The sequence below is a fragment of the Hippopotamus amphibius genome, chromosome 2, assembly GCF_030028045.1.
Source record: "Hippopotamus amphibius kiboko isolate mHipAmp2 chromosome 2, mHipAmp2.hap2, whole genome shotgun sequence".
NCBI lineage: Eukaryota > Metazoa > Chordata > Mammalia > Artiodactyla > Hippopotamidae > Hippopotamus > Hippopotamus amphibius.
The window spans coordinates 48,503,036-48,517,021 of NC_080187.1; the positions used below are offsets into that span (position 1 = coordinate 48,503,036).

At 36.9% G+C, this 13,986-nt stretch overlaps 1 protein-coding gene across 11 annotated transcripts in view; it reads right to left on the minus strand.

Annotated features, from left to right (window-relative positions):
• GDA (guanine deaminase) overlaps positions 1-13,986 on the minus strand; it is a 126,087-nt gene that overhangs the window by 28,370 nt on the left and 83,731 nt on the right. For all 11 annotated transcript variants that reach the window (XM_057720112.1, XM_057720118.1, XM_057720108.1 and 8 more), the window contains 3 exons: positions 12,448-12,555; positions 10,547-10,644; positions 7,943-8,010 (listed from right to left, as the gene is read on the minus strand). In XM_057720112.1, coding sequence (XP_057576095.1) covers positions 7,943-8,010; positions 10,547-10,644; positions 12,448-12,555 — 274 coding nt within the window. The remainder of the gene's footprint in view (positions 1-7,942; positions 8,011-10,546; positions 10,645-12,447; positions 12,556-13,986) is intronic.

A 13,986-nucleotide genomic window follows, 5' to 3' on the forward strand; every position in this document is an offset into this window, starting at 1 on the left:
TCTTTTTTTTCTTGATGAGTCTAGCTAAAGGTTTATCGATCTGGTTTATTTTCTCAAAGAAACCAGCTTTTAGGTTCATTGAGCTTTTCTATTTTTTTTAAAATTTCTCCATTTATTTCTGCTCTGATCTTTATGATTTCTTTCCTTCTACTAATTGTGGATTTTGTTGGTTCTTCTCTCTCTTGGTGCTTTAGGTATAAGGTTAGATTGTTTATTTGAGATTTTTCCTGTTTCCTAAGATAAGATGGTATTGCTATAAACTTTCCTCTTAGAAATGCTTTTGCTGTGTTCCATAGGTTTTGGATTGTTGTGTTTTCATTTTCATTTGTCTCTAGGTATTTTTGATTTCCTCTTTGATTTCTTCAGTGATCCACTGGTTGTTTAGTAACATATAGTTTAACCTCCATGTGTTTGGTTTTTTTTGCAGCTTTTTTCCTTGCAGTTGATTTCTAGTCTCATAATGTTGTGGATAGAAAAAAAGGCTTGATATGATTTCAGTTTTTTGAAATTTACTGAGGTTTGCATTGTGGCCTAGCATGTGTTCTATCCTGGAGAATGTTGCATGTGCACTTGAGAAGAATGTGTTTTCTTCTGCTTTCAGATGGAATGTTTTATAAATATCAATTAAGTCCATCTGCTCTAATGTGTCATTTAAGGCCTGTATTTCCTTATTGATTTTCTTTCTGGATGATCTGTCCATTGATGAAAGTTGGGTGTTAAGGTCCCCCACTATTATTGTGTTACTGTCAATTTCTTCTTTTATGGCTGTTAGCATTTGCCTTATGTATTGAGATGCTCCTATGTTGGGTGCATATATATTTACAAATTGTTATATCTTCTTCTTGGATTGATTCCTTGATCATTATTTAGTGTCCTTCTTTGTCTCTTGTAACAGTCTTTATTTTAATGTCTATTTGTCTGATATGAATAGTGCTATTCCAGCTTTCTTTTAATTTCCATTTGCATGGAATTCCTTTTCCATCCTCTCACTTTCAGTCCGTATGTGTCCTTAGATCTGAAGTGGGTCTCTTATAGACAGTATTTATATGGGTCTTATTTTTGTATCTATTCTACCAGTCTGTGTCTTTTCACTGGGGCATTTAATCCATTTACATTTAAGGTAATAATCAATATCTATGTTCTTATTGCCATTTTGTTAATTGTCTTGGGTTTTTTTTTCTTCTGTTTCTCTTTTGTGATTTGATGTCTAACTTTAAATTTGTATTTGAATTCTCTTTTCTTTTGTGTGTGTGTATCTATTGTAGATTTTTGGCTTGCAGTTACCGTGAGGTTTTGATAGAGCAGTCTATATATATACAAGTTTGTTTTAAGTTGTTGGTCTCTTAATTTCAAGTGCATTTCCAAAATTCTGCATTTGTACTCTCCTTTTCTCGTGGTTGCTGGTTTTGATATATTTTTGTGTAGATGATTTCCTACCTTTACTGTATGTTTGCCTTTATCAGTGGGCTTTTCTATTTCATAATTTTCTCGTTTCTAGTTGTGACCTCTTCTTTTCTGCCTAGAGAATTTCCTTTATCACTTGCTGTAAAGCTGGTTTTGCGATCCTGAATTCTCTTAGCTTTTGCTTGTCTGTAAAGCTTTTGATTTCTCTGTCGAATCTGAATGAGATCCTTGCGGGGTAGAGTATTCTTGGTAGTACATTCTTCCCTTTCATCAGTTTAAATACATTATCCCACTCCCTTCTGGCCTGCATAGTTTCTGCTGAAAAATCAGCTGATAACCTTATGGGGATTCTCTTGTATGTCATTTACTGCTTTTCGCTTGTTGCTTTTAATGTTTTCTCTTTGTCATTAATTTTTGTCGGTTTGATTAATATGTGTCTTGGTGTGTTCCTCTGTGAGTTTATCCTGTATGGGACTCTCTGTGCTTCCTGTACTTGAGTGAGTATTTCCTTCCCATTTTAGGGACATTTTCGGCTATTATGTCTTCACATATTTTCTCAGGCCCTTTCTCTCTTCTCCTTCTGGGACTACTATAATGTGAATGCATTTAATGTTGTCCCAGAGGTCTCTTAGACTGTCCTCACTTCTTTTCATTCTTCTTTCTTTATTCTGTTCTGCAGCAGTGATTTCCACCAATCTGTCTCCCAGCTCACTTATTTGTTTTTTTGCCTCAGTTATTCTCCTATTGATTCCTTCTAGTATATTTTTCATTTCAATGATTTTATTGTTCATCTCTCTTTGTTCTTTAAAGCTTCTAGCTCTTTATTAGAGGTTAAAAAATTGGACAGATGACCTTAACATACATTTTTCCAAAGAAGATATACAGATGGCTAACAGGCATATGAAAAGATGTTCAACATTGCTACTTATTAGAGAAATGAAAATCAAAATGAGATATCAACTTACACCTGTCAGAATGGCTGTCATCAAAAAGTCTACAAATAACAAATGTCAGAAAGGATGTGGAGAAAAGAGAACCCTTGAACACTATTGGTGGAAATATAAATTGGTATAGCCACTAATGGAAAACAGTATGGAAGTTTCTCAAAAAACTAAAGATATAACTACCATATGATCCAGCAATTCCACTCTTGAGTATATATCCAGAAAAAATGAAAACACTAATTCAAAAAGATACATGTACCCCAATATTGTAGCAGCACTATTTATAATAGCCAAGATATGGAAGCAATTCAAGTGTCCATCAACAAATGAATGGATAAGATGGTGTGGTATGTATGTATGTATGTGTGTGTGTGTGTATATATATATGTACAAAGGAAAATTACTCATTAAAAATAATAAAATTCTGCCATTTGAGGCAATGTAAATGGATCTAGAAAATATGCTCAGTGAAATAAGTCAAAGACAAATACTGTATGATATCACTTCTATGTGGAATCTAAAAAATATATATATATAAAATATATGTAGAAAAACAGAAACAGACTCACGAATATAGAAACAAACTAGTGGTTACCAGTGGGGAGAGGGAAGTGGGGAGGGGCATGATATGGGTATGGGATTAAGAGATATAGACTACTATGTATAATATAGATAAGCAACAAGGATAAAATGTATAGCACAGTGCTGCATCTTCAACATCTAGGACAGTACTAGATGCTTGGATATTTGCTCAACAAATATCTATAATGAATAGCATAAAAAAAAAAGCTTCTAGCTCTTTATTAAATAGTTCTTGTATCCTCTCAGTCCATGCCTCCATTCTTCTTCCAAGATCTTGGATCATATTGACTTTCATAACTCTGAATTCTTTTTCAGGTGGATTGTCTATCTCCACTTCACATAGTTGTTCTTCTAGGGTTTTATCTCATTCCTTCATCTGGAACATATTTCTCTGTTCTCATTTTGTTTAACTTTCTGTGTTTGTAGTCTCCATTCCTCATGCTGCAGGATTGTAATTATTCTTGGTTCTGCTGTGCGCCCCCTGGTGAATGAGACTGGTCCAGGGGCTTGTGCTAGCTTCCTGAGGGGAGGGACTGGTGCCTGCCCACTGATGGGTGGACCTGGGTCATGTTCCTCTGGTGGGCAGGGCCACATTAAGGGGTATGTTTATAGGTGGCTTTTGGCTCAGGACAACTTTAAGAAGCCTGTCTGTTGATGGGTGGGGCTGTGTTTCTGCCCTATTGGTTGTTTGGCCTGAGGCATCCAGCACTGGAGCCTGCAGGCTATTGGGTGAGGCCAGTTCTCAGTGCCAAAATGGTGATCTCCAGAAGAGTTAACACCTCTGAGTATTCCCTAGGGCATCTGCCACCAGTGTCCTTGCCCCCAGAGTAAGCCACCACCAATGCACGCCTTCTCAGGAGACCCTCTAAAACCTGAAGGTAGGTCTGGCCCAGGCTCTTATGGAGTCACTGCTTTGCTCTGGGTTCCAGTGACTGTGAAACCTTGTGTGCGCCCTGCAGGAGTACAGTCTCTGTTTCCCCTAGTCTTGTGGAGTTCCTACACTCAAGCCCCTCTGGCTTTCAAAGCCAAATGCTCTGGGGGCTTCTCCTCCTGGCTGGGGAGCCCAACGTGGGGCTCAGAACTCTCACTCCTGTGGGAGAACCTCTGCAATATAATTATTTTCCAGTTTGTGGAGTGAAACTATATACTAATACACCAGCGAGTATGGGATTTTATTTATTTATTTATTTTTTAAATTTATTTTTTAATTTTAATTTTTTATTTTTTTAATAACTTTTACTGAGATACAGTTAACAGACAATAAACTGCATATATTTAGAGGGTACAATTTGGTATTTTTTTTTCTTATTAGTAATGTACATATGGCAATCCTAATCTCCCAATTCATCCCCCCCCAACCCTCCCCGCTTTCCCCACTTGGTGTCCATATGTTTGTTCTTACATCTGTGTCTCTATTTCTGCCTTGCAAACCGGTCGATTTGTACCATTTTTCTATATTCCACATATATGTGTTAATATGCGATATTTGTTTTTCTCTTTCTGACTCACTTCATTCTGTATGACAGTGTCTAGGTCCATCCATATCTCTACAAATGTCCCAGTTTCATTCCATTGTATATATGTACCACATCTTTTTTATCCATTCATCTGCTGGAGTATGGGATTTTATTATATTGTGAAAGCACCGCTCCTACCATCTCATTGGGGCTTCTTCTTTGTTTTTGGGTGTAGAATATCTTTTTTGGTAGGCTCAAGTCTTTTTTGTTGATGGTTATTCAGCAGTCAGTTGTGATTTTGGTGTTTTTGTGAGAGGAGGTGAGCTCAAGGTTTAGATGCTAAAAGTTCCATCTTGTCTCCTTTAGCATCTAAATCTTCTATACCACATCTTTCTCCATTCCTCTGTCGATGGACATTTAGGTTGCTTCCATGTCTTGGCTATTGCTAATAATGCTGCTGTGAACAAAGGGGTGCATATATCTTTTCAAATTATAGTTTTGTCCAGATATATGCCCAGGAGTAGGATTGCTGGGTTATATGGCAACTCTATTTTCAGTTTTTTGAGGAACCTCCATAACGTTTTCCATAGTGGCTGCACTAATTTATATTTCCACCAACAGTGTAGGAGTGTTCCCTTTCCTTCATACCCACTCCAGCATTTTAAACAAAATATTTGAGATTTATCCATATTTTGCATATATCAATGATTTGCTCTGTTTTTTAAATGCTAAATAGTACTTAATTTTATATAAATATGCCACATTTCCTTATCTGTCCTCCTGTTGGAAGGTGTTTGGACTATTTCCAGTTTGGAGCTATTATGAATAAAGCTGTTATAAATATTCTTGTACAACTATTTTTGCAAATACATGTATTCATTTCTCTAGGGTAAATACCGAAAATGGAATTACTGAGTCATATGTAGATGTATATTTAACTTTATAAGAAACTGCCAAACAGTTCTATACAATGGTTGTACCATTTAATCTCCCTCCAGCAGTATATGAGAGTCTACATGCTTCTTATTTTTTTTCTTTTTCAGTTTTTTTCTTTCATTTTCAAATTTTCCTTTTCCATCAAAACTCAGTCTTTTCATAGTGCCATGTCTTCTTCTTCCTAAGGATGATAGAAATTTCTGAACTCTTATTCTGGATCCTGAAGTAGATACTTTTCAGAGATATGTTCATCCTCTTATTATTTTTTTAAAATTTATTTATTTATTTATTATTGGCTGCATTGGGTCTTTGTTGCTGCATGGGCTTTCTCTAGTTGTGGCAAGCAGGGACTATTCTACATTGTGATGCATGGGCTTCTTGTTGCAGTGGCTTTTCTTGTTGCAGAGCACAGGCTTTAGGTGCACCGGCTTCAGTAGTTGCAGCACTTGGGCTCAGTAGTTGTGGCTCATGGGCTTAATTGCTCTGCAGCAGGTAGGATCTTCCTGGACCAGGGCTTGAATCCGTGTCCACTGCATTGTCAGGCAGATTCTTAACCATTCCAGATCCAAACAGCAACTGAGAATTCCCGAGTGACAGCAATCTGTAGGGTCCTGGGCAGTGTGTCCACTCTACAGGTGGGACTCCAGATTGGAGTTCTGGGGGCCTCTGCTTATAATTCCTGGTGTCTGGACTTACTGAGGCTCAGGTTCTTGATGTCTCTTCACAGAAAGAATTCAGTGAGAGACAAAGTGATAGGTAAGAAGTGGATTTATTTAGAGGGAAATACACTCCACAGACAGAAGGTGAGAAAGGCCCATTCTCTAATTCTTTTTGATACTGCTTTCTCTTGTTTTGCAATATTTTTGTGAAGTCTCATGAGGGTTTCTCCTATTTAATAATTGAGAAAGTCCAGATCTGCTTGGACCTGTTCTCTGTCCACAGTGTGAGTTAAATAATCTTCTAAAGTCCAAAGGAGAAGGACAAGTTTATACATAAAGGTCATGTTTAGGTAATAGTGGTGGTTATTGCAACAGAGACTACGTAAAATGCAACAGCATTCTCCAAGTTAGTATGATAATATATCATATTTAATCAAACCTTTAATCAGGAAACCAATGTTACTTTTCCCCTTTTAAGCCAATCTTTATTGACTAGTGCAATGTGCCAGGTATGTGCTAACCAACTCACATGCATTTTTTTTTCCATTTAAGCCTCAAAACAAGCTTGTAACATAGACATTACAATAATCGTTGTTGTTCTTGTTATAGAAATTAGGAAATGAAGCCTTAGGAAATTAAGGTAATTTGCTCAAGGTCTTACAGTTAATAAGTGACAGAGCTTTACCTAATCATTTTAGACCATCACTATACAACTCCAAATCAACTGGAAATCATGTGATGAATTTAAATCATGGAGACCAAAATCCTAGAAAATTTGAAAGCAATACATCTGATTTTTGCATTTCTACTAAATTTTCCATTAATTGACCAAAACTCTTGGCCATTTTTTTCTTATGCATTAAAGCTTTTCTGTGAAGTTAAAAACAACTGGTTTCCTGCCTTAATACCTTAGACTCTATCTAGGTATTACACAATCTCAGTGATTCAAGGCTTAAACTCAAAATTTAAAAACTCTTAATTGCTTTGATTTATGTAAAATTGGGGAAAATGTCTAATCCAGCACACCTCTTTAAAATTATAAATAATTCATTTTGTATTACTGTATGTCTTACTGATATTGCTTTGTATAAAAATTAGCTGAGACTTGAATTATTGCAGAAAATGATGAAAACCATTATCCTCAGTATGCAAACATCCTGGTACTCTTACATATCAGGAAGACAAATGCATCAAGAATGAAAAACAAGACCTTGTGCCCCACAGCCATTTAAAAAAAATTTTTTTTAGTTCATTCACACAGTGATAAAAGAAGGTTCACAGCAGATACCTAGACATTTGGACCTGACTCACACTTCTAAAGTGAGCAGCACTGCACACACTCAAGAAAAACAATTCAAATGTACTGTGAAAAAAAAGGAGACATCACTAATTCATCAGCCACCTAGATTGTCCTTCAGCCTAGCAAACAATTCCTGGAGGAATTGGAATCTATTTTGTTAAAAACTGCTTAAAAGCAAAGCACGTTTTTTAACATATCTTAGAGTCCTCCATCATGGCATAGGCAGAATTTGTGCTCATGTTGCAAAGTTGAATAATTTTCTTTTGAGACAGTACTTATGATGACACAGTTATTGAAAACTAAAAACATACAAATCCAAACAACTGAAATTTAGCAAGAAGGACAAAGCAAAGACAAAAAAAACCCCCAAAGACTTTTAAAAAAAATCTCTAAAACACTTGAGAAGGACTTATCCTTTATAGCACCATCTGAATAGCAAACATGGATAATGACTTTTAAGAGGTTAACGTCATCAAAACTTTTTCCTTTGCATACATTTTCTTTCTGCTTCCAACCTCACTATTTTATTAGCTCAAGATATGACTACCAGGAAATAAAACTAAGTCTTGTAAAACACAGAACTGTTACTTGAAAATTAGTCACATTAGAAAATTATGCACTTAACCACTTTGCCATGGTTCTTTGTGGGAAACTACTAACCTGTACCCAGCCCTATCTTCACTCCATGTTTCAGGACCTCTGGCACATTGAGAAGGCCACTGCTGAGCCTGCAGAGAGAGGAGAGAGTCAGAACAAGGAGACCCACGTGGGTCCAGCAAGAGAAGGACGCGAACAATAACAATGGTGACATCACTGAAAATTGTGATTCCCATCATCTCAGCTCTAAGGCTGACACAAGCACGTTAGTCAAATCAGACCGAGTCCTAGAGTGAAAAAGGATCATGAAGGAGTTTGATCCCTTGAGCAGAGGTTAATATCAGGAGGGCACAAAGCAGCAAGAATTAGAAAGGAGAGCAGGGGATCATTCGTAAGGAAAAGTAAATGAAGAAATTAAATCTTGCAATTTGTTCAAAATTTTTAGTGATTTTTAATATTTTTTCAGCTTTATTAAGATATAACTGACAAATAAAATTGTAAGATATTTAAAATGTACACCATGATGATTTGATATATGTACACATTGCAAGAGGATTTCCCCCCACTGAGTCAACCGACACATCTATCACCTCACATATTTACCTGTTTCGTTTGTTGAGAATATACAGGTTCTGCTCTCTTAGAAAATTTCAGTTATACAATATGGTGTTATCAACTATACGTCTTTAATATTGTTTTAATCAACCCATCCTTCTATGCTAGGAAGCATTGCCTTTCCTCTCTTCCTGGAATCATTTGTTTCCCTGAATGAGTAGTGACTTGCAAGATCAAAGAAAGAGGGGTACAACTGGAAGGGGTGGGGTGCAGGCTGTAAATCAGGGCCTGATGGTTTAAATGCTGCTTCTGAAGACAGCAGAAGCTAGGAGAGATGGTTCCTGGACTGAATTCCAGAGCTCGTGACCCTGAGCTCAGTAGACGTGCTGCCTTTCTAAAGAGACAAAAACTAAAGCAATCCTTAGAAGTCTGAGAAGATGCAAAGGTCTAAGTAGTCTGCTTGAAAATGCACATAATTATCATCTTCAAAGCCCCAGTGCACATGCAATAAATCTCTCAAAGTTGTTGGAGAAAAATAGCAGTGACCATTCAAACCAAAACATTAGCCATAAAGAAATTTAACTTCAAACCTCAGTTTGCCAAGCTGGGTCATGTTTTAATTTAGATATTGTATAACTAAACCCACAGGATGTTAAATCCTTCCCCTAACTGGTCACTAGACCATAATTATGGTTACTAAGCTGTACATAGGCAATGTTCCCTGTTACATGTGATCACTTTATGTCTGAAAACTAAAACACTCCAGAAATACATTGCCATGGCTCTTGTGCCTTTCCCATACTGCCACTGATGTAGAATTTTTCATTTGCAAAGTCCCTAGACTTCTGACTGCCAGCACCTCCCACTACTTGCCTGGAGGCTCTCCTACTCAGAGCCTGCTCTGCCCTTGTCTGGGGAAGGTCTGGAGTTCCAGGGACTTCATGCCCCTTCGCCCCCACCCAGCAGCCTTCCACCAATAACTAAGTTTGGGTATAACTACTGCAGCTCCCCCACCATTTGGGCAGGTTGTCTTTGAGGTCTGCTTTGTATACTGGCTTCCTGAGTTTTCCAGAAGGATTAAATTCCAGGAGCCCATGGTGGTAACTTGCTTGGTGATGTGCTCTTTACTGACTTCCTTCCCTTCTCTGTCTCACCCCGTTAAAGGTGCTTCCTGAGATCAACTCCCAAATAAATTACTTGTATATAAATCCTCATGTCATGTTCTTCTTCTGCAAGAACTCAAAACAAGTAAGGATATAAAGTAATCCTCAAAAAATGAAAATCTAGCAGAAGCTAATCAGTTTATTGGATGAATATGTGAGTGATCCACTCCAGCGTGTGTCTGGCTCTTTTGGGTCAGCTAAACAGGAAATGGGAGGTCCTTTCTGTATCTAATCCTGGAGCGGGAATTCATAGCTGAGCATCCGTGAATTGGCATTAAGGGGTCTATGAATTCCCTGAAATTAGATGCAGCATTTTTATGGCTATGGGCTTTTTTTTTTTTTTTTCCTGAAGATACAGGCCACAACTTTCACCTGATTCCCTTATGCATCTATAACCTTTCAAAAGGTTAAGAACCAGGTATAAATAAAGCTTTTGCCACTTTGGGGAATTACAACAGGACAAGGTCCCTCCCAAGTGCATCTTGTCAGATACAGCAGCATGACAGTTAACAAAGGGCTGGCTTCTAGAAGCTCTGCAACATTTCTGGTAATGTTCATATTTCTAGCAGTTTGTACAACACAAAGTAATGGGAGGTCAGTACCCTCTCTCTTGAACCGCTGGTTGGCATACCTCCTCTTTGTCTTAGCTCTAAGTTCTCAATGCTGTTGGTTTTGCACTCTAATTCCTATTGTTCTGTTTTGTGCAAACTCAGAAATATTAAGAGATGTGGTGCTCTTCAAATGCATATTCTCCAAAAAGAAATAGCCTCTTTTAAGTGCTGTCTCCCCAGCACAGTACAGGTAGGTAGCCTTATGTCTAATTCATATCCCAATCAAACATAACTACTGAAGAGAGATACTAGAGGAATGACTGAGAAAACAAAGGTATTTGACTGCTACTTTGCAACCCAAATGTTCATAATCTACAAACCAATAATTGCTTACTTACGATAAATTAGAATTGGGACAATGAGAGATGGATGCTCCTCGTTCCCTGAATACATCCAGTTCTTCTTCAGAAAGGTAGCAGCCATGTGCCATTACTGTCTGGAGAGAAGAGCATCCTATTTGGAGTCTACCACTTACAAATGCTTAAGTTAGTCCTCACTCACAACCAGATATTATAGGTGCACATAAAAGGTGTGACTTATCTGTTAACATCTTCACAAGAACATTAATGATTACCTGTATGTATAAAATCACTGTGTACAAGTTACACCTCAAAAAAGGCCTGTAAAAACATTGGATTACATAAGTCCCACACATTTGTGGATCTTACTTTTTCTCTCTTTTTTTAATCTATAAAATAAATGAGGGTTGGTCCAGGTGATCTATAGCATAGGATCTCTGTCCAGTTGGAAGTTATTATGATTTCTTCATCTCCACTTTAGAAGATAACCAAGTTAATTTCTTTTCAAAGTCTACATGGTAAACAACTAGTGGGGCTGTGCTTATTCCTATTCTTATCAGTACTTTCTAAAAGTAACCTTCCTTTTCTCAGGACATGAAAGCTGTGGGAGTGATCCTGGAAACAGTTGTTCTTTATTTTTGCTCCTAGTTAAATATTGGCACCAATGGTCTTGATGCATATAACCAAATAAACTTTATCACCTATATTTATATTTTCATAAAAATTAGAAAATGTAGTATCATGTAAGTATTAATTTAGCTGGTAAAATTGATCCAAGGAAGCAGGCACTGCACACATATGAGACTTCTCTTAATTTTTAATCCTGGCAATATTTGTTTGTTTTCCTGAATAAGACTTTACTCTTGCAAAATTCTTTTTCTGTCAGTATAAAACCTGTATTTAAATAGCTTTCTCCTTTGGGGGGCGTGGCTCAGTGACCACAGAATTATTATTAAAATAAAATTTTCCCAACCTCTGTGCAAAGAAAATTAGCATTCAAATTGAAGGCTAATTTATTAATCATATGGAAATATATGTAGAGGAGGATGAAAATTATGATGTAGCATAAACAAGATCTGTGCAGAGTATTAACCTTTCAAATCAATCATATTCAGATCTCTGTTCGCATAGTCCCTAAGAATTTACTTGCCATCATATTTAAACTCTCTATGCAATGCAGTTCATAACATTTTGTTAAACATCAAGGCCAGGGGGTACATTTTGTAATGAGGTCTCTCCTCACTCATATTAATTTTAATTAACCTAAAATTGTTTAATTATAAATGTAATCCATACTCATTTCTTTAAACAAGCAATCTTAGAGTGTTTAAAAATAAAAAGTCCTCTGCTTTCTCCCTCAGGAAGGATCACTTTTAATATTCAACGTGTGTCTTCCAGACAGTGTTTGTTAAGTCAGCACGCACCCGCAGATATGCACACACATATCAAGCAATATTGTACAAACACTCTTCCTTGTAAGTCTGTGTACCTCATTCTTTGTGAATGTTGGATAAAATTCTAATCATGTATGTTCTATAATCTAAACAATTTCCCATGGATAGCCATTTTTTAACTTTCATATGTAATTAACATCCCTATTCATATTCCTTACAGAATGGATCTTCAGAAATACATCTGCTAGCTCAGAGGAATGCACATTTACATTCTAATGGATACTGACAAAATGTCTTTGGACCAACTGACATTCCCACCCTCAAAGAAGCTTTTAGATTTATGTACCAATAAATTTAATGATTTATTCATTAGGGATGAAACATCAGGCCCACTTTTAATTCTATGCAAACATCCATATGCACACTCTGTACTTTAGTTTGGGAAATGCATGTGTATTATAGCAGTCTGAAGATTACTACTGAGATTTTTAAATTTAGGTAAATATGCCCTACTTCATATAGATTATATCATGATGTGAAATTTACCTTATTTGTCAGAAGATTATTTTTATCATACACATCTGTGTAGTTTTTATAACCAGGGTATAAGTTTTTCACAGCTTTAACTTCATCACGACTTTCACTTATATGGCTCTACAAGAAAAGAAATAATAGTTTCAATTTTTTAATGTTAAATACCATTAAAATCATACTTCCTACCCCAAAATGATATGGATCGTTTCTACTTGCCTATGTAAAGAAATGAAGGTTGTGTATTTTATTTAAAACAATTATTATATATATATATGACAAAGAAACTATGAATACGTAATTATATGAACATGTAATATTCTAACCCTAACCCATGTAATGTTTTTCCAACAAAGTCTTTTCAAATTCTAAACTATAGCAAGAATAAATAAAAATAAAAAGTATTCCTTAAAGAGCGTCAAGAGCCTAACTATTCATGGTCACCTGCCTCTTCTGGTGCTGGCCGTTTAAGAAAAGAGTTCATTGGCCATCAAGAGGACAGAGCATGGTTCACTCATAGAAAGCTGAAATTTGAATTAAAAAACTGAATTTTAGCCTAAGTTCTGACCCTAGGTATGTGTCTTAGGGTGAGTCAGTTGTTTTCTTTGGGCCTCCATTTTCTCATGTCTCAATTAAAGGGTTGGGCTAGATGAGTGATTTTACAAATTCTTTTAGATGTACTATTCTTATAAAAATTCATAGAAATTCAATATGTAAAAGGAATAAACAAGTTGCGGTGCAGGATGAAGCAGGGTTAGGACTCTGGGACCTTGTCCCCATTGTGTCCCCTTTGTCAGCTTCCAGGATGAATTCTTCTGCAGGAAGCAGTTTGAAAATAACAGAGCTAGGCAGTCCTGCAGGCTTCAAGAAGGAGCCCATAAGAATCCACATGCAAGCAAAACAAGTGAGTCCTGGCCCCCACACTGTCCTTTCTCCAGGGCACCACAAAACCTGAGACACGACGTAAGTGTCACCATCCCAACCGCTCACCTGAAACAAAAATCATTTCTGACCAACTGGTAAGGAGCATATATTACGGGAAATAACTCATGAGCAAGTTACCACTTCCAAGAACAGCAATGCCATTTCCCTTTCTCCTTGAAGTAGAGTATGCATAACCAAATAAATAAAGGGAAAAAACCGCAATGGACTAAAAACAGGATGTTCCACCTGGAGGGTGAGTTCTATCCGTGGCCTTGAGGAACTCCAGGCAACTGAAGAAATGGGCATGGGCATCAGAAGAGAAGAAAGGGCAACCTGATGATTTGTGTCATTTTGATAAATTTGAGTAAGTGCACATATACACATATATACACCCCCAGTAAATATATACTTCATTTTGCTGTGTGTGGATGGAATTCAGGACGCACTAACCCAAAATATGGCAGCTTGGAATACTGAATATTTTGAGCTGAAGGAGTTTGAGAAATGGTAGAAACAGGAAGGTCACTCTGATCTTGCCCACACCCTTTTCCCCTGAATCAGGTCATCAAAGTCTTGAACGAGAGGTGCTTGCCCTATACCTAGGGGAAAGGAGCATCCATCTCTCTGAAG